We start from the raw sequence: 21,299 nt of genomic DNA, 5'->3' as shown, positions 1-21,299 counted from the left end.
ATATATATATATATATATAATACTATTGATTAATTTTGTTTGATTATGACAAGATTATTTTTTCTCTCTTTCCTTCCTTCCAAAATTGCTGACAAATGAAATAGAAATATACGTCCATTACTATTTCCTTATTTATTAATATATTGCATAAAACAACGATATTATAGCGATGAAAAATTTCAATTATTTGTTTTGAACAATTTGCTTGTTTTATAAAAACGAACAAAAGATGGTTGAAGTGGATAGCATATCGCGCGTTTTGGCAGATGGAGACTGAAGTCGTGGGATGCGCGAAGACGTGCCGCGAGGTTTCACGATCAAATCGGTCCAGAAAACGGCATCGCGAAAGAAAAGAGAGGTCATGGTGTGGAAAGCGCAGAGTGATTTCCCAGCTGACCTGTAAAGCAACCTATCCCCGTTAACCCCTCTCTCTATCAAGTTTGCCTCGCGGACCAGTAGTCTCTTCCACCGTTGGCCGTCTTCACATATGTGTATCTACGCGACGCGAAAGATGCATCGCCATGAAAGAGAATAGTAGAAAATAAAGGAGGATGGTAGTTCGGGATTGAAAGGGCGGGAAGCGAATTCAGCCGATTCGTGTCTTTCGACTGTCCGGCGCTTTACGTCGCGCGGTAATTTTTAATAATTGACGAGCCTCAACGAATTTTGTTTCTGTTTTTGAAATTCCGTTGTTCAATACAAGAAAATAGCGCAAATTTTTAAATAATTCTGCGGGTAGCAGCTTGCATAGTACCGAAATAAAATGTGTTCTCTATATAGCGCTGTATTTATTTTTAAATTTTCTACTCTCTAAATTTTTCAGAATGAAATCTCATTCGAAACGAATGAACTTCATTCCAATTGGTAGTGAAAACACATTCGGAATAAAGTGACATTTCACTTTTCGTAAGGAAAATGTCTAACTCTAATTATAGTGAATGTTTCATTCGTTTGTGTGTGTAGAGTAAAATGTCAATGTTCATCAAAACATGATGAAACATCAGAACTTGATGTCTTCAATAGGAAACCAGTCTTAAAAAATTATTTATGGACTAAATATACATAGATTTTTGTATTTTATCTCTACAAGAAGTGTTGTCTCTCTCTCTCTCTCATTTCAATATAATATCGATTCAACAAAACACGATATCGACAAGACAATGTGACTTGCTGAATTTTTTCGTGGTTGGTGCGTGCACTGTTTCCAATTGTTACAGTGATGTAGAGCATATCAGATTCTGCATTCTTTAATTACGAATGAAAATATTTACTCCGTAACATAGAGTGGAAGAATTCACTTCACACTACACTATTAGATATCGAAGGAGTAATGGCAACCCAATCCCTTGAATTAAATAACATTTTATTTTATCTTTAACTTCCATGTACGTCCAAATGTATAAATCAATCCATTTTTCTGTAGTTATTTTTAAACTAAACAACTACAGAAAAGTCCATATTAAAGTACGCATTTAGTAAATAATAAACTCATTTCAGTGAAATTTAATACATTTTTTTCAGTTAAATTATTTAACTGCATTATTTTAATTAAATTAACGACATAGTGAGACATAGTAAGAGCAGTGGCGACCTATAGAAAAATGATTAAAAATATAAAATTAGATATAACTTAACATATATTATTAATTTTACGGGATATATGAATGAAAAGTCATTCTAATTTTAGTGATTCGTTAATCACTCTAATTTTCAAGTGGAATTTTACTCCGAGAAATTTAGAGAGTACATTCAAAATAAGACTCACAATCTTTCATAGACACAAATTCATAAACCGAGATAAAGGTACGAGAATAAACGAGGAGAATCTCGCTACAAGAAGGACCGGATCTAATAATAAAGATAATTCTAGAATCTTGACTAATAGAGTTGGAGCTAGTAATGTAATAAGGGTAATACTGTCATTCGCACTCACCGATGAGTGCACTGCTGGCAGGCGAAACAGTCGAGATGATAGACGTTCGTTCTGGCCCTCATGACCATCTCGAACGCCGGTATTTGCTTATTACACGCCGCGCAGCATCCCGTGTTCCCGAAGAGCCTGAGGTAGTCCCTCTTACAGAGGATAAGATTAGCTTTGGTGTAGAGGGTAGAGCCGACCTCGCCTAACCTACAGTCGCAGCATCCGCACTTGAGGCAGTCTTCGTGCCAGTAGAGGTCCAGGGCCTTGAGGAGGTACCTGAAGGACCGACCGTAGTTTTCGTTCTTACCGGCCGTTAAGTTTGGAAAATACCTCTCTTATCTTGATATTTAACATAGATTTACGCAAAAGCATTGACTGTAAATATTTTAAGCGAAGCGAGAGAGGGCCGCTTTAGAGATCGGAGAGCGATATCTACATTCTTGCGACAAAATATTGAATGTAACAGATTTATTAATAAAGAAAGGGCGAGAGACGAAGACAGTGTTTTCTTTAAGAGATACAGATCATGCAAAAATACATTGTATATATGTGTGCGTTGTCGTTTACCTCTCCGTAATTGTCTTCCCGCAGCCGGCGCATTCCTGCTGCGTCGAACCATTTTTATTCGTCTCGGATTTGCTCACGTCCATAGTCATCGTGATCTCAACTACGGCGCCGTCTGGAACAGCAAATCAAATCGCTACAATTACACTGTTAAATATTACAGAATCGAGTTTAAATTAATTCCTTAAATAATGTGTTGTTATTTTTAATTTCCAAGTGTCAAAATGTATTATTTTAATACAAAACGTATGGTTGAAAAATGACATACAATCAACGCCTTTCTGCGTTTATATCGCATTACTAGTTTCAAACTAAACAGCGTTCATGCAAACGTACGTGCCCTTAATAAATAATAAATTAAATTTGAATGAAAAACATATTCTTTAATTTCATTGTTTTAGTTAAATTGATGACGTATTAAGTAAAAGTAATGACGACCTATAGAAATGATTGAGAAATGCTCAAATTTGATAATTTGACAGCATAAATTTAATATTATATATTCTTCCGTATTATTGCTAAAAAACAAAGAAATATTCCAGATAGATACTTCTCTAGTTTTTCCAATTCCCTAATACTCAACTATAACTACGAAAACAACACCGAAGTTTTAAAATCAATGATTATATCAAAATGAACGTGATGAATTATTAATATACTTTCAAAGATATATACTACATAATATTTTATGATTTTTCTCATGCTTGTTTTAATAATTTAAACCAGATTTCTAACTATCTTGTTTGAAGTATAAAATGCAATGAACCTCCGCCTTATGACAATTGATAGAAGGAGGTTCAAGGTTTTTCTAACATTTAGAATCTCACAGTATCAATCAACAGAATGTACAACCATCTAAAATATTCGCTTTGAGTTCAAATGACCTGTTGCTATAATGGAGGATTAGCATTACGATAAAATTTAAAACAAACAATATTAAGCGAAAACGAATCGAGAAAAGATCAACACAAATGAGTGAAGAGAACCATTCAATTAGATAGAGTCTTGGTGTTTAATAATATTTGTGTAAGTTTTTAGAATTTGCAGAGTTCAAACAAATACGCGCGATTATTTATCTATTTTGAAACACAATTTTATAGACTGAAGCTGCAGCATGTAATATTACAAACTGATAAGGAATATTACTGATATTAATTAGCATATTTAAAACACTAAAGAATTTATTGTGAAAAATATCAACGGGAATTCGGACGTTTTACCAAATCGAGTTAAGTGAAATTTCAAATAATCAATAGATGCCTAAAACTTACGAGTGAAATGAAATTCACAGCAAAGCGACAGGAGCTCATAGACTAGCGTCATATACGGCGTCATTTCGAAGTGTCAAATTCTCAAAATTTGATTTCCCGAGTTAATGAGAACCTTACCCTCGCATTTTGACGGCTCGTGAGCATCCGCGCGTGTTTTTAAGGGCCGACACACCGCGGACGTTTGGCGTGCAATGCACGCGTATCCCGCCCGTTACAAGCGTCTCCGACCGTCGTAAGTGGCTGACAGCACGCAATAATTAGTGCGACTAATTGGAACCGTGCCTGCCGCTCGTTCTTGCACACTCAGACTCCAATAAGCACCGACGCGCTACGTCACGAGCGCCTCCGGAATCTTTCACGGTGCATAAAACATTTCTTTTTTTGTTTCGCTCTCACCCCTCTCCCTCTTCTCTGTTCTTTTCGCTCACCGACATCCGAAACAGCCCGTCTTTCAACCATCTCGCGGAGCATTCGCGCTGAGCGAGCATTTTTCGGGCGAAAATAAATTTCTCCACAGCGCCAATTATTTTAACCGCATTTCGTGCTTACAAGTGGGAAACTACTAAAAGCGTTATTCTACCTAAGATGATACTATAAACTGTGCTACTTTAAACTTTAACCTTTGCGTCCCACTCAGGAATGTTAACAATGAATAATTGATTCCGTGTGTTTGTTTGTTTCGTGTAAAATCACACAAAATTTCTATTTTATATTTCAAATTCGTACAATAAAATGAGTGACAATGATACATTTTAATTGTATCTTTTAACTCTCGTAAATCACGGACCTACAGGTGGCATACGAAATGCCAACATTTAGTTTAAATATAACACATTTATATTTAATAATTTGGACACCGATGAGAATAAATCTAATTGAACGAGACGAATCCTATATTTGCGATTAAAGTGGCTCTTAATTCTTAAATATTTCTATATGAATTTATATACAAATCTGATTCTGCGAACAATATTTTTCGCATTAAACTTCTCGCAGATTTATGATTCGTTAACATTTAGATTAGTAATATTCTTATTAAAGTAAAGATGCTTGTTAGTATTAAAAATAATAAAAATTATTAAATTGCTTGCCAATTTAATAAGTGATACTACTACTCAAGTTTTACTCATGATTGCGTTTCAAAATCGAAAAAGATTTCGGCGCGCGATTTGCAAAATCACAACGTACATAAATTCGGATAGAAATATTTAAGCATTGAGATTCGCCTTACCGAATATATTATTTCTCTTGTTTAATAACACATTTAGTTTTAACAAAATTAGTGCACCGAGGAAAAAATTTGTTAAATTATTTTTATAAACAGTTCTTTGACTACTTCTAGCGGAATATTTACTTACGATAAATAAATATTTAGATAAATGAAAAAATGATGATTTGAGTTGAATCAAACTATTGATTCTTGTATCTAATAAATATGTATTTACATTTAGTAAATATTCCGCTAGAACTATTCAAAGAAATATTTATAAAATTTATAATAATTGTTTCCTTAGTATACGGAAATAATAGATATAAGATTACTAAAGCCTGAAAATTGGATAATTAAATGAACATTTCGTGCGTCACACTGTAGATTGTCTCCGAGACATTTTCTCAACCGCAAGTTATTCGCGATTTATGCTGTCGACATCAGGCGATCGAGTTAAAAATGCGATTGTATTCGATTTAGGTCGTTGCGTCCGCGCGAAGATCGCGAGAACGCAGTTATGTTCTTCCGAGGTGATCCGCGTAACACTTGGCGAGCGAGGGTGACGTATGGGGGTGGCGACCAGCAGCCCACTTTGCTTTCGCCCCCTTTACCGCCACCGCCACCGCCACCGCCGCCACCATCGTTGCCGTTCAGTACGACGACAAGCGGGCGGACGCGCGGCGGGGGCTTAATTAATTAGCCGGATACTTTGAGTAACAATCCATTATTACATACAAACATCCTCGGCCTCGGGGCCGAGCTGCAGCTTTATGCTGCTAATTGGCCTTCTCAAAGCCGGGAGACCCGGGCACGAGTTATAAACGCCACTCCTACCCTCCCTGGCCCCTCGCGACCCGCAGCCACCACACCGCACTGCTGCCCCGCTCTCTCACTCCAATTCTCTCTCTCTCTCTCTTTCGCTACCACCCGCCACCCCCTTTTCTCTCTTCGTCTCACCTGTCCTCCTCTATCTCGTTATCTCTCCCTATCCTTTTCCTTCCTTCGTCTCCCTCGTCCCATCGCTGCATCACTTCACCCGCGTGCTCCGCAATACACGTAAAACGCATACAATCGTGCGGATACGCTCTCGCCCGCTCTCGCCCACTCTTGTCCCATCCCTTCGCGCTCGCACACATGCACTAAGATAAAATGGATGAGAGAGGTGGAGGAAATAGGTGAGAGAGCGCGAGAGATGGGCGGAAGGAAAGAGCAAACGAGAGTCGGAGGAGAGAAGGAGAATGCAAGGGACGGGGGGGGGGGAGACAGCGGGGGTTGGACGGATAGCGCTAATAACGCGCTCGTGACGCAAAAAAAAGGAAGAAGTATAATTGCCAGCCCTCGTGGCAGGTATTTTTCAAATAGGACCCCGTCCGTTAATTGGAGGGCAAATTAAAGAGGCGCCGCCGAGGAAAAAAACATCATCCCCTCCTCCCCGCCTCGTTTCCTCCCGCGGTGCGCCTCCCACGTCGGTATATCCAAGAGCCGCCTCGTGATTCGTCAAACGATCCGTACGCTTTTCTCTGGATCTGGTTTTTTTTAATGATTTTCCTCCCTTAGTCCGATTGACATCGCGATGGAATTAAAAAAAAAAAATTCGCACTGCGTGCGACGCGCTGCGAAAAGACGCGTTAACGATGACGGTTTTTAAGCCCTTTTCTCGATTCGGGGTAAAAAAAAAACTCGACAATGCTATAGCGATTGCTTGGAATGAACCCAAACGATAAATGAGAATGTGAGATGAATTCGCGACCAGGAAAATCTCGTGTGTCTAGTCTCTGTATTTTGCGAACGCTTATAGCCACGCATGCATCATATTTGATCGCGATGGTTGCGAGAGATATGTATACAATAAAAAATGGATGTTACTTTACCCTTTTCATTGGCAAATAGCGAATGTCGAAATTGCCGATGCTCGCGAGTAAATTAAAAGTTCGGTGCATAGATACCAAAATACCAAACAAAAAAAAAATCAGGGTGAAATTAATCATTCGTGTCGGTGAAAAATTTCGAGCCTGTTGCTGCGAGAATTCGCACATCCGTACGTTGATTAAAATTACTCGCCTGTCGCAATCATAAGTTTATTCGGATTCGTTCGAAAAACGAATGAATTTATATAAAAGAACGCGTCTAAAATCGGTGAAATAATCTATAAAAAGATGAAAATTTTTCATTTTCTATTTCCGAAAGGGGATGTCAAATTATAAGCGGCTAAAAAAGTTTTTTAACACTAGAAGAACCGAAAGATTTATATTGATTCCGTTCCTATTTTTGGATTATCTAATACAGTTTTGGCAAAAAATATTAGACATTTATATTTTTTCCGTTCACCTGAAGTTCTTTTACTTCCATTGTTTATATCCATTGGTTACCGATATTATCCGTAAATTTAGAAGATTCTTGAAACAAAGGATAATTTACAGTAAATTCCATAAATAAATTTTTTTTAGTTAAAATCTTACATAACATGTTTAATAAAGTGCCTATTTTTGGCCAAAGCTGTATTATATTTCTTATGTAAAAGATAAGAGTCTATATTTTGACTTTTTAATAATTATATTTTTTATACTGATGAAGTATTCGATTTTTCATTACTTTCTTTTGTTTTCATAATTTATTCACACTTTTTTTAAAAAAACGTTATTTCTGTTAAATCGATATTACAATCAAATAAAATGTATTTAGAAACTTGTATATAAAACTTTCCTAAAAAATCGGAAAGCAGACCTGTAATATTTCTTGTTGCGAATGCTAATTTGATATTGAGATTTGTTTGCCATGCTGAGTGATCGGTCTGCTTACAGCAATGACATTTCGGGTATTGTATTATCTCGTGACGGATGTCGTCAGCGTGGACAATGTCGATACTTCGATCGCTTATAAAACAAAATTGCAAAAGAACGAATTTCGCTCAACGCGATTTACGGCGTCTTTTACTACTGCCGGTCTTATGGAAATTAGACTCTTTACTGCAGCGATATCTTCTCGGATCTCCCCAAGAATTTTCAGAGATCTTTTAAAACGTAGCGATCTCGTCATAAACATGCGCCACGTCAGACAGGAAATGTCGCGTATCCACTCCGCGATAAGACACTTGGTAACATATCGCTCCCTTATTTCAAAAGTGACACAACTATAAAATGTGATTTTCGAGTTATTACCATGAATTTAATAAATATTACCCTATCAATCATCAAAAGTAAATTAACTTCATAAAAACTTATCAAAATCATCACAATTTAAAAAAGATAGCTAAAAAAGAACATTACAATCAATCATCACTACTCAAAAAGGTTGGATTTTTAAGAGTTGAAACAAAAATAACATTTGATGATATTAAAATTATATCTATTTTGCTAATATATTATTTGATTAATAATTTTCTCTATCAAGTTGAAAAATAGTTTTTCCCGATTTTTTGGGGAAATTTATTTCTTTCAATTGGCATTTTTGAAGTAAGTAAGAGTTAGATATCCTAAAAGTTTCTGGTTAACATAAAATTTACGATAATTTTCGTCAGTCTGTTTAGTTTACATTATTATAAGTTCAACTTAAAATTCTCAACTTAAGGACAATATTCTAAATAAAAGAATATATTATATACTTATATACTAAATCTTTATTTATAAAAATAAATAAAAATTCTTGACCTGAATAATATACAATAAAAGTATTGATTGGCTGGAAATTTTTGACAGTCACTATATATAATAAAACGTTAATAATAAAAATTCTTCTGGATATTTATATACCATCGGTCGTCGGTATTTGCTCGATTATATTTGGATACTGAAAACTAGCAGTCATCGTTTTATTTCTACGAGGAGGAGGTCTCGGAGAAATTCGATTCTTCGCCGATAAAATCGGTCTCACGTCGGGCGCGCTGTGCGACATTTCTCGTCTGCGCGTTTTCTCGTCTGAGATAGCATAATCGTAAAATGGCAAACTGATTTCGAGCGGTTTTTCCGTGTCGGCGCGAACGGTCAATTGCTGCTCGCTCCTCAAACATGGACGAATCTCGATCGGAACGCTGATATTCGATCGTGAAATCAGTAACGGAATATACGACTTTTTATTCGGTCAATATAAGGAGGACCCTTCCGAGATTACGAAATTGCTCTAACAGCAATATGGGAGAAATCCACCCCCCGCATCTCCTCCGTCACGCTTCTCCAAGCGACTCTCCCAACTCGCCGTTTCCCGCCGTCCGTCTATCCCGGGGATTCCGTCGGAGCGAACACAGAGGGCCGCTCTAGGTGGTTTAATAAAAATGTCAAATATAAAGTAGCCGGTGGGGACGGACGTTTAGGAAATAAATAAATGTAAAAGAAAACTCGAGAGTGGAGAGGAGAAAAGGAAAGACCGAGAGCACGCGGGATGGACAAATACGTAGACGGATATACGTAGGAAGAGGGCGACGGCGACGAAGAGAGTGAAGTGGAGGTCTCGTGGGAGGAGCGGGAGTATAGTGGAGTCAATATATTATTACGGTTAAAGGTCAGCGTGACGTACTCGGCTGACCCAAACTGTGAGTGACTGCACTCGCCAATTCAATCGGAAGTCGCTTTCTTACGTCGAAACTAGTATTGAAGATGCTCAATAAAATATGGCGCCCCGCCGGTAGCACAATACGGCGGAACGGACGGATACAGAGAGAAGTCCGTTTATTAATACCCCCCCCCCCCGGATTGGAAAATCCTCTAAGAGGGGAAATCCAAGAGAAGGGATGGGCAAGCAAGCACGGCTGCAATTTCGGGACTTGATAATGATCCGACGGCCCTCTCTCCCTCCCCCGGGCTGTGGATCCCGTGTCATTATACTATGAAGTGGAGGGACTGCTAATTAGTCATTAGCGTAGGAAAAAGACACCCTCAACTACAGTGCCGCTGCAGGTGCGGGACGGCGGGCAACTCTACCCCGACGACGGCGAGGTTGACGGCGATGGCGTGGATGGCGCACGGGAAACTTGGGCAAACAGGGTGTAGCTGCGCTGGCCTACGTCTAATTGGACCCTAGCGACGTAAGTTCCACTAATTGAGACCGGCCTCGTAACTATCAACACCGCTACAAGGGTCCGTTCGTAAATTCTGAATGGACGAGCAACGATAACGATACGGATATACCGCCTTCGCTGATTGGGTGAACACGAGGCGAAACTACATCGCGGGCGTTGCGCGAGCTATCGTAGTCATAGTCGTCACCGACGCCGTCGTCGCCGGATGAGAGATAATTACAAGTTGTAAATTTACTATATTACTACGGTTAATGAGGGCGCGCGTAATTAGAACTAGTACTTGTTCCCCCCGCGCTGCGCATTTCAAACTATGCAGGTAATGGTCGATTAATTAATAGTCCCTGGCGAGCGGAGCTTAAACCCCCGTCGTAGACGGCCGCGACTGATTGTGACTTCCTCGTGCGTGCGATATTTTAGAGGCGAGAACGTGAAATAAATTATTTCTTAACTCTTCTCTCCTTATATATCTTGGAGCTCTTGAAATTGCGGAGAGCGCGGCGGCGGTCGAAGGACGGTGCGCCGAAATAAGGACAAAGAAATGAGAATCCGACGTAAAAGAAATGTAAGCGAAGAACGATGAGAGAAGTAGCAAGGCAGAGCCAAATTTTAATTTCGTCCCTGACAAAGCGAGAGGCTGCGCGGTGAGAGGCTGCTCTCTCTGCTCGGGTCCTTCAGGACCACGGTATTCCATCCTTCAGGATCATTATATCGCCAATTAGAAGATAGCGGAGCACGGCGTCGCCTAACAAGCTTCCTGGGGGGAGGGAAAGTTGGGTGGCCGGAGGGAGAGGAGGGCCCAGGCGAGAGAGGGCGAGGACAGACCTACTCTCGCGTCGTTATACGACTATCGTACCGGTGCGGTGCGGCGTAGCGCGGAACGGAACGGCGCGGAGCGGAGCGGCGCGGCGTGGCGCGGCGCCGCGACGCCTCGCGTCTCTCGTCAGCAGCACCGCTATAAAATATTCACTGCAACTCGATGCTCCTGACCGGGCCGGCGCCGCACTACGGTATAATTAAGACGCACGTGAGATCGTCTTGACGATGCCAATTGTGTTCGTTACGGGATAAGGGTGAGCCTTGGAGCGCGGCATGGCATGCAGAAGGGGAGTATAATATCGATCCGACCTGCGAGAAACCGAAATGACAAAAGAGCGAAATACGTCGGACGAAACTCGATCGCTAAAAGAGTCTCATTTCTACCGTTTCGCGCATGACGAACGTAAAAATATCATTGTTCAAATACACGGCTCATCGTAAATCTACTGTCGATAAAAAAAATGTTTTTTCGATTTCTAATCATCATAGTGAGGTGTTTGTCACTTTCAATAAAACTGAATACGTCGCGATTAAAGTAGGAAAGAATTTCATGTGGAAGATCAAAGAAAAATCCAAACCACGTTCACACATTTAAAGAAGAAAAAAGTACAGTCAGTTCTAATAATTCTTTTTTTGGAATACCGTACTTTTTTCTTCTTTAAAAAATCTTGCATAAGATCTTAAAATATTGTATAGTACATATGTGTGTATAAAATTCTTTCATACTTTAATCGCGACCCAGTTTTATTAAAAGTGACAAACACCTATGATTAGAAATCAAAAAAACATTTTTTTTTATTGAGAGTAGATTTCGCAAATATTCACATATTGCAAATATTTCACCATGATGCTTAGGAATCAAAGAAACTTTTATTATCGAGGATAGATTCATGAGGATCTGTGCGTTTTATAAACAATTTTATCATGCAAATATTCATCAGTGTGAGTCGACGAAGACAGCTCCGTCGTTCTCGGTCGTTTCCGAGCGATCGTTCTTCTCCCGGAAACAACGCGAATGTATACCAAAGGCATCGCCACGCAGGAATCGTTTCGAAGTCTTCGTGAAGGGACGAGAGAGAGAGAGAGAGAGAGAGAGAGAGAGAGAGAGAGAGAGAGAGAGAGAGAGAGAAGAATCGACGTAGTAGCGCGGTAGCGATACACTTTTCTCCGTAGGCAATATTCATAAATCACCCTTCAGATCGCTCCCGCCCTTGCCGCGTTTCATCCCCTCCCCCTCCTCGTCCGCTTTCCCATCCCTCTTATATATGCTTAGAATATAAGCACCAGTTTTCTTTTTTCGCCGAAGGGATGCAGTGCCGAGGTCAACTTCCCGTCCGTTCCTCCCCGCGTGATTTCCTCATCCTCGGTCCTCCTCACTCTCCGAAAGTCCGTCCAAAAGAGGGAGGGGTGGTCGGCAAGATGAGGGCGGTTGGAAAAGCGCGGAACCATAGACGAGGAACGAGTTAGTCCTGCGGTGGTGTGGGACTCGTTGAGAAGGGGTGGTCTCAGATTCTATTAAGATCTCAGTAAGTCTTGTTACACGGGGAGGCCACGCCGCAAATCTCGCAATAAAACAGCCACCGGTATAACACCGATTCGGGGACGGTCGTCGTCTACCAGCAGCCAACCCCCGTCGCTCCTTCGTCGTTGGCGACATCGCGCGCGCGTTCTCTCGTATACATATACCGAAACTCCCTTGCGGCGTGTTCCGAAGGGGGAGAGGGAGTGAGCAAAATTTATCTGCAGCACGCAGTATTCCGGAAGAGGAAAATCTCTGGTAATCCGAGCTCGAGACCGGCAATTAGCTTTTTAGAATCGTTAACTCTATTCGCCATTCAATCTACACTTTTAAACAATAAGAAATACTTGCTATTTCTGTATTGACATTCATATTGATATACATTGTGTATATTGCATTCCTGCTAAATTAATTATAAGCATAGATATTTCTACACCAAACTGTCCTTTTCTTTAGCTAAAATAACTGTTATCTTTTATATACCTAAAAATCTAATTCGCTGCAACAAATTTTTATGGGAGTTATACTTTAAAATTATGCTTTCTCAAAAAATAGCTTTCAATAGAAAAATCATCATCTTAAGACTTATGCACGTTCCCAATATAGATTAACTTCAATCTCGATTTAATTTACTTTTCATGTTTTTCTAATTCTTGAAACTAGAGGAAGATGAAGCGTAAGTTGAACTAAAATTGAAATTAATTTACATTGATGGAAACGGGCATTAATCGAATTCATTATTGTCAGTATCGTGCCATAACGGCATGAAGGAAACAACGAAGGTGTAATATCCTTATTTCGCGCGAAATTCTCACGTCTTCGCACTCCATCTCCCACGGAATGCCGATTATGGAGAACCAACTCGAGTATTGCCTAGATAGAGTGAGTGAGTGAGTGAGTGAGTGAGTGAGTGAGAGTGTGCGAGAGAGAGAGAGAGAGAGAACGAACAGAGCCGATCGAGGGAGGGTCGCGTTCTCCAGCCGAGGGTCCGAAATCAATCAAAACATTAATTGAAAGAGCGAGAAGACAATGGAGCCGACTCGGCTAAGGCGGTAGGTATGGATGGTCTTGATAATCGAAAGATATCCTGGCCAATAGCCGGTAACCCGTCGGAGCACACCGAACGAGTTGGAAAAGGAACTTTCCTCCAGGCTTCCTTCCTGCGAAGGGCGGAGAGGAAAATTCGTGGCACGGAGTCTTGGCCGGTTGGTGAGAGAACGGAAAGAGAAAAGAAAAAAGATGATGAAGGGAAAGAAACATAAGGAAAGCGAGAAGAAGAGATTATACGAGAATGTCCAAGGATAAAATAAAGTCTTTTTCCGTAGTCATCGCATTCCTTTCTTGTAAATAACGTCGTTTACGCGACGATATGCTAGGAGGTCGCCCCCCACTCGCGAGGGGGCCCCCAGCGACAAATTCGATTATCCGAGTCGATACAGAGTCGATCCGGGGATGCCCGGCGTTAGCTGGTTGCTGTGGCGCGGCGAGTTAATGAACGCGCTCTCTATTCAATTGTTGACCGGTATTATTAGTACGGCGAACGTTAGCGCTTTATTAATTAACAAATCGATTTCGGTCGGTAGCGAATGCTAATTATTCAACATCGGCCCGGCATTCGGTGCCGTTGCAAATGGTTCTTTAATGAGCGAAGCTAATTGTACGAGGTACTCTCAATAGCGTTGCGCTAAAGGAGCAACCGTCGAGCGCCGATGAAACTTTTAACGATCGATAAAAGAATGTTGCGGAATTTCGCCCCAGTGTCGTCCGCGTTGCTTCCGTGCCCCTCGCAATCGATGGTATCTCTTAATAACCGCGCATCAACCCGTCGATTCCTATAGCTCATGAACTTTTCTCTCATTGTCAATCGTCTATCGCGCGGTTGAAACTCTGCTGAAGCGATTTGGATTTCTTTAGATTGTCGAAAGCTCACATTTAGCTTCTCTATTTCTCAATACTCTCTTCTACTTTCAAGTACCGAGATGTACTTGGTACCGAGATTGGGCATTCTGGGGGCGACGCGTGCGGCACCCTAAGTATACAAGGGCATCACTGCACAGAGAAAAATCTCGTAGGAAAAGGATATCGGGGACGACGCCCAGAAGGACGCGGCACTGCCATCTGGCGGTGTGCCCAAGGACCCACGAGAAGCTTCAATCGCCGTAAAAGCAACCCCTCCGACTTAAGGAAGACGACCGTTGGAGAGAAAAGGGTGAAATAAGAGCGGTACAGAAAGGAGAGAGAGAGATAAAGAAGGAAAGAGAAGAGGGTATTGAAGAGAGGGGAAGTAAAAGTTAGTAGCTCACCGAGGCGGACAGAGATAGAGTCCAGGCGAGGGTTGATAGACCGTTGGGGGGCTGGGGATGCGAAGCAGGGGGGAGGACGACAGGGTGCGATGGTCAGCTCGCGAGATACACGTTCGACGGTGCGGCCGACTTAAGAGGATTACATTTGATATTTCGATCGGGCAAAGTGGCTTTTTATTGGACATTCGCCGCGGAATTATCGCTGACTCGTGTCGAAAGGCATTACGCGCGCCCTGGCGTTATTAAATTATAGCGGCGGCCCGCTACCACGCTATAATGTCCGGAAAACGAGGAAAATGCTGCTTGTGAAAAAAAAGGTCTGCTTCGGCGAAAGAGAAACTTCCACTGTTATTTTCTAAAAGAACTTGCAACGAATACTTCTGCCCTGAGACTGTTGGACCCCTGTTTCGAAGTTTATGAGTGACGTATACCTATACGTAAACTCGGATCACTTAAATTACATTTATTTATTTATTTCTACTCTCTAGACTGTTAAATTCATAATATCAAATTGTATCCAATTTTTTAAATCATTTTTATATCGTTACTACTCAATATGTCTGTATAATTTAACTTTTACATGATAGTCTACTACTACACAGTCTGAAAAAGTATCATATTTTGGGGCAAAAAATATAATGAAATAATGAATTATAACAAATGTTACTCAAGTACAAGATATTAAGATTTTTAAAAAAGATTCATGCCCCTTGTAGGTTAACTAAAACAATAACGGCGCGTTAAACAATTTAATTCAAGAAATGTATTAAATTTGACTTGAATTTAGTTTACTATTTCCTAAGTGCATACATGTTAACACGAACGTTGTTTATTTTGAAACTGTACGCAATTCAACCACAGAAATGGATTGATGTTGTTTCTTAATCACACATCTCATATTAAAATACTATATACTTAATAGCTAAAAACAATAAAATATTTAATTTAAAGAATTAGTTTAAATTTGATCTTTTAATATTTAACAGTGTATTTACTATTATTATTAACTACATTAGTTTCAATTAAAAATTTTTTAATTTTAGTTAAAAAAGAAATATACGCTATCTTGTGAAACCATTAAGAGTTGCATAAACAGCTTTAATTAATTTTTTAGAAGCGCATTGATCGTTGTATCAAGAACCGGTAATGATTCGATACATTTTTTACGAGCAGTGGGAAAATTTTTCGAAACAATGAAGACAGTGCGGCACAGTTTCGACTCAGCAGTCGCGGTAATAAACTGGCGAAATAGCGTCAATAACTAGCGTCCACGACAGCAATAGCAGCTTTTTCTCCTCTTTTAGCCCGCGAGGCTAATTAGTCGCGGCAATTTGTCGGTGCGAAACAAACGCGGTCGGTTCGAAGGTCTCGCGCTCGCACGAGCTTTCTCGATTTATTCGCGCGCGTGTTAGCCGTATCTACTTTATACCTACCTCCATCGGAAGCGAACTTCAAACGAAATAATTAAGCGATTCTCTTTAGCTTGGCCCGGCTAACGAGCCCGCCGCTGGCTGAAACTAGTGCCAATTATCGGCATTCAAACGGACGAGTACACGCGGGTGGCCGACAGTTGAGACGTTCTCTTGGCGGGATGTCGGGACGGCGACGAAGAAGAAGGAGGAGGAGGAGAAAGACGAGAAAGAGACAAGAGAGGAGGTAAGAGAGGAAAGGTCGCTGATGAAGAAGGCGGCGAGGCTTTCGAGAAACAGGGCGGGATGCTCGTCCGGACGTACAGTTAGCTTCATTATTTCGACTTCAACCGACGACATATGTGGGAATAAAACGCGTGATGTGGCTACGCGAGAAGGATCTGTATCTTATCTTGTGAAAAGTCGTAGAAAGAGAGGAAGATTGAAGACGGTGATATTTCCAGTTTTCTTTAACGAAGAGATTCATCAGCCGCATTTATCCGCTGGAATTTCCTTTTCAATTTCTTCATCGAAGGTGAAGGTTTCTGATGTTCGACGCTCGATAATTCGTTAATTAAGATTCTAATTAAATTTTCGCGAAATAAATAGAGAGTGTACGTTACGCCAGAAAAGAAGATCTTGAATGTGTGACGATATATAAGTTTATAAAAATGCAAAACATACCTTTTAGCCGTAAATATAAATTATCTCCATAAATTGACGTGAACGTTCTATATCTAAATAAAAATAAATTGAAATAGTTTTAATAGAAAAATTATATTTCTTTCTGTAACTATTTTAATATTTTATATGATTCCTCCCTTGGTTTTTGTTATCGCGTTTTTCAAGTAAATACTATAAATTGGAGGTGCTTCATATTTATGCTATATTGAGGCTGTAGAATATTTAAATTATTGTCAAACAGTAAGTAAGTATGAAAAATCTGTTTTGGAAAGTTAGAAAATAAAGCGATATATTTTTATCAGAGTTAGTTTAGATCGATTAGATCCTAAATCGAGATGGATTATTTTATATATAGTAAAAATGTATTTATAATTCACGCATAACGCACTTTAAAATAAATTCTGAAAGGATATATAATAATGTGCTATTTCGACGAATCGCTCGCGAGATTGCACCTAGCGCTAATCTTCGTGAAAGCTTTGTCACGCGCTGCAACCGGCTCGCTCTTGCATATTGGATGACGATATCTCGAAAACGATTCATACATAGTGCATTACGTAATCTCATAGCATCCGTTTGAGACATTACTAAGACGGTTCAATGAAGAAACGTAGCTCCATTGTCATGAATGAATGAAATTATCTAATCGACTTTGGATACTACAATTTCAATAATAAAGTGAATATGAATAACACAGAGAAAGAGAGAGAGAGAGAGAGAGAGAGAGAGAGAGAGAGGAGAGAGACATAAGTAAGAAGCGCCAATATGATCGAGGTTGGATCTTGCTTGTAAATTTTTTAGTTATATATAAATTACGCTTCAATTACATAAACTACAACTTTCAACTATTTGGAGGAAGAAAATATTAAGGCCGGTATTCATAGTCGGATCTTGTATTTAAGACCGTCTTAAGTAGAGTCTTAAGATGTTACGAACCAATCAGAGGGTCGCATTAGCGACTTAAGACATTACTTAAGATGGTCTTAAAATAAGAACCGACTATGAATACTGTCCTTAAACAAAATTTAATTTTACGCCATTTTTTTCTTTCACTACAAAAAAAAACGCACGTCACTTTTCGTGACAAGAAAAGTATGTACATACATATTGATGACTAAATAATTTAATTAACTCTCTCTACCGCAATAAAAACAGCCGCAATTATAACTGTCTCTTTAATTTTAATTGAACGTCTCAAGAATTGGCGTTAATTAATCGCGTTCCCCTCGCAGCCGCGCTAGTCGATAATCACGCGCCGTTACGACGGTTCGGCGGGACAAAGGAATCACGAAGTAAAGGAGCTGTACGAGTCTTTTCTAAGGATGCAGTTAATCCGCGTCGGCTAACGGCTAACGGCAGCCCTACAACGGAATCGCCTTAAAACGCGACCGGTAATTGGAACAGACGTCGGTCGATGAGAGACGGGACCCTCGCGCGAGAGATGCAAGCGCGCAAGAAGGGGGTGAATGACTATACAGAAGTGTGCCAGCGCGTGCTTATCTGCCAAGCTAAAAAGCAAGACAGTTTATAATTAACGCGAGACTCTCACGCGACTTCTTTAGCAAATGCACGTTCATTTTATACACCGTCTATATACACGCGTCGCGATCTTATCGGCGCGTTTTATTTTCTCCTCTCCTCTCATCCTACGTTCTGCATCTTATGTTTCGTAAATGCATTTTACACAGAAATATCACGCTGCGCGTGTGGGACGCGAGATCGAGATTGATAAATGTTACCTACCGGACCGAGTAATTACACTCTTTCACATTTGGAGTAATCAAATCCCGACGCAATCTAGAGTTCCCATCAAAGTCCCATTCTATTTTCCGCCAGTCCGTCTATCCCGCTGTAATCTGATCTCTCATCTGATCTCTGATCGCATTTACCTGTCAACAATTGCTGGGAAATGGCGAAAGTTTCGCTGCAAGGCAGAGCAATCTTCTCCGTTTAAGCTGTCCGCGTCACGTGGCACTGCACAAGGTGCGCGAAACGGCCACCAACTTCCGTCCACGGATCGTCTTTCCCCATCGGTGATCAATTGTCGAACGATCGATCGCGATCTATTGAAATTCTACACGAACGTTCTCACGTACAATGTTCTCCTTACAACCCTTAGCCACGCACACCCTTGAGTACGCAGGGACGCAAAGCGTGAAGTAAACGTGCGTCAAGCAGTGTCCCACCGGAAGTACCACGAGACCACCGCTCCGGCGGTCGGCTGTAAACTGTCGAGTGCCGCGTGCGGCCACGGCACGCCACCGAGAGTGATAAATCCCCACCATCACCTAGCCACCCTCTCTCGACAGCCTCCGCCACCACGTCGTTCGCGTACCCCTACGCGTTTTCCCCACCACGTCGCAAACGCCACCACCAACGGTTACCCCTTACTTACCCCTCACGCGCGTGTTCTCTCTCTCTCTCTCTCTCTCTCTCTCTCTCACACGCACGCACACACAAACATACAAACACACACACACACACACACACACACTTCCTCTCCTCGCTCTCATCCCCAGCCGCTCGTTCGCGCGCGTCGATCCTTCAACTATCCGTGCTCCACCGCACAATTTAGCCTCCACCCCCTCCTACCACACACACGGCATCACGCCGGATGTACCCCGATTCGGAATAGCAGCCGCACTCCAGTCGATTAGGCGGCGCGTTTAGGACGGCGAGTTATGAGCCCTCGATTTCCAACGGCGACGAAGAGCGAGCGCACAGAGGGTGGCTGATCGACGGAAGGGATGGAACGTGCCGCTACGACGTGCCGCCGTGAAGTGAAGACGACGGCGAATTGCGAGGGGATATCGATTATGGTACCGCGCGCTGGTGTTTGTTTCTTTTTAATTTCGCGCCTGTCAACGTCCCGCGGAGGATAAGAATCGACTTTGTCCGAGACTCGGTAAAGGAACGTGCGCGATCGTAATCACGATTGAATGGGGGATTCAATTATCAACGATTTATCGTAATGAATGCATAATGACTAGATATCTTGTCGACTTAATCGCAAATCCAATTAAATAAGGAAAGCAAAAATTGATTATTTATTATTGATTATTTATGTTCTCTAAAGAAATTTTCTTTACGAGCGATATTATTATACATAATTATTAATGTAATATAGATTCTAATATAGGAGAGATTTATTTAAAATTGAATATAATAAACTTATTTACAGAAAAAGTGTATTAATTGCAAAGTATTACAAGCTCTACTAATAAATTTCAATGTATTTCTTTCGCAATATATACTGTTACCTGCAAGTAACTTTGTTTCGACAATTTTTTTAAACAAATATTTTATAATTTACATCTTTATTATTGTGATGTTTAAATTCCATTATACAATAATAGAAAATAAATATAATCTATAAAAACTCTTTTATCGTTAATAATGATGTTACTTACAATTATTCATTGTTTTAGAATTAATTCTTTTTAGAGAAAGGGTAATTAGAGACACAAAGGGAGAAAATTAGGAATATAAATACAAAATGTATAATGAAAAAAGTTTAAATAACAGTATATATAGAACGTGAGAAATAACGATGTATAGTTTAGTCATTAATTATTAGTCAATAAATAGCTTAGCAGTAAGGCTAATCGAGGTGTACGAGAGCTTTATAAGATCTTTCTAAGGAACGATCACGTTCGTCGACGGTCATGAAATAGCTGTGGAGGATTAACCTCCGGCGTGGCGCGTCTCGCTCGACGGGATACCCCGTAGAATCACCCCTACGAATTCCACCCTGCCGTACCACCTACACGCAAGCCGATGTAGGGGAAATATATCCCTTCCATGCGCTTTAAACTCCTACCTCGCGGCCACGCGCTTGCCACCCCTACGAAGCCACACCTCCCATTACAAAAATTACACCGGTCGCTGATTTAGTGTTCTGCGCCGATTCACGGTGGTGCCCGTGCGCGAGGGGGGTGCAGAAATTGGTAGAGGAGGAGAAAGAGGAGGAGGAGGAGGAGGAGGTAGGCAAGGAGCCGCAAGGGTTGCGCGGTGCAAGGTGGGGACGTAAGTAATGAAAGGGTTGCCGCCGGCTTCGAGAATCACGGAATCATTCGCCAGATTAAATTAGAAAGGCTACAACCTTTTTTTTCTACTCCCATATACCCCCCGGACCAACGAAATGGATTAAGCCATGCTTATTGCCCGATAGCCGGCGGTCTCTCTTTTAATTACAAGCTGATTTATGACGTCACGTCTATCGCACAACCGCGGGAAGTCTAGGTTACCTCTCAGGAAGTAATGTTTTCAGAGAAGAAAAAGAGCTTCGCGATCTTATCCGGTTTCGTGCTTGTATTACTCTCCCCGCGTTAATCTCGGCATCGTTATCAGATAAAATAGAGGACGACAGAGCTCCTATACTTGCAGCGAAAAATTTCCGACGACACCGTCGTAAAGGGCGCTTTTACACCGGATGATCTAAAAGAGCACCACGATAAGTTTCGAGTCGACGTTTCCTCGGCGAATCTTCAAAACCGAGGTAACAGTTACGGAGTTGTTTAATATTGAAAATTATAAAGAGTTACAGCGAATAAGTTTCGCAAGTGTAAATAGGTAATAAAACTTCATTTGC

General features: G+C 40.8%; 1 protein-coding gene across 5 annotated transcripts in view; it reads right to left on the bottom strand.

The window, feature by feature from the left end:
* The window catches only part of LOC108752230 (LIM domain only protein 3-like), an 81,893-nt gene that overhangs the window by 12,055 nt on the left and 48,539 nt on the right, over positions 1 to 21,299 (bottom strand). For 4 of the 5 annotated variants that reach the window (XM_018492912.1, XM_018492913.1, XM_018492916.1 and 1 more), the window contains 2 exons: positions 2,489 to 2,600; positions 1,934 to 2,197 (listed from right to left, as the gene is read on the bottom strand). In XM_018492912.1, the coding sequence (XP_018348414.1) occupies positions 1,934 to 2,197; positions 2,489 to 2,600 (376 nt within the window). Of the gene's footprint in view, positions 1 to 1,933; positions 2,198 to 2,488; positions 2,601 to 18,597; positions 18,822 to 21,299 lie in introns of those variants that run through there. The other variant, XM_018492914.1, reaches the window with a different exon arrangement.

This window comes from Trachymyrmex septentrionalis, unplaced genomic scaffold (genome assembly GCF_001594115.1).
Source record: "Trachymyrmex septentrionalis isolate Tsep2-gDNA-1 unplaced genomic scaffold, Tsep1.0 scaffold6, whole genome shotgun sequence".
In the NCBI taxonomy this organism is placed as follows: domain Eukaryota; kingdom Metazoa; phylum Arthropoda; class Insecta; order Hymenoptera; family Formicidae; genus Trachymyrmex; species Trachymyrmex septentrionalis.
This window is presented reverse-complemented; position numbering and strand designations above follow the sequence as displayed.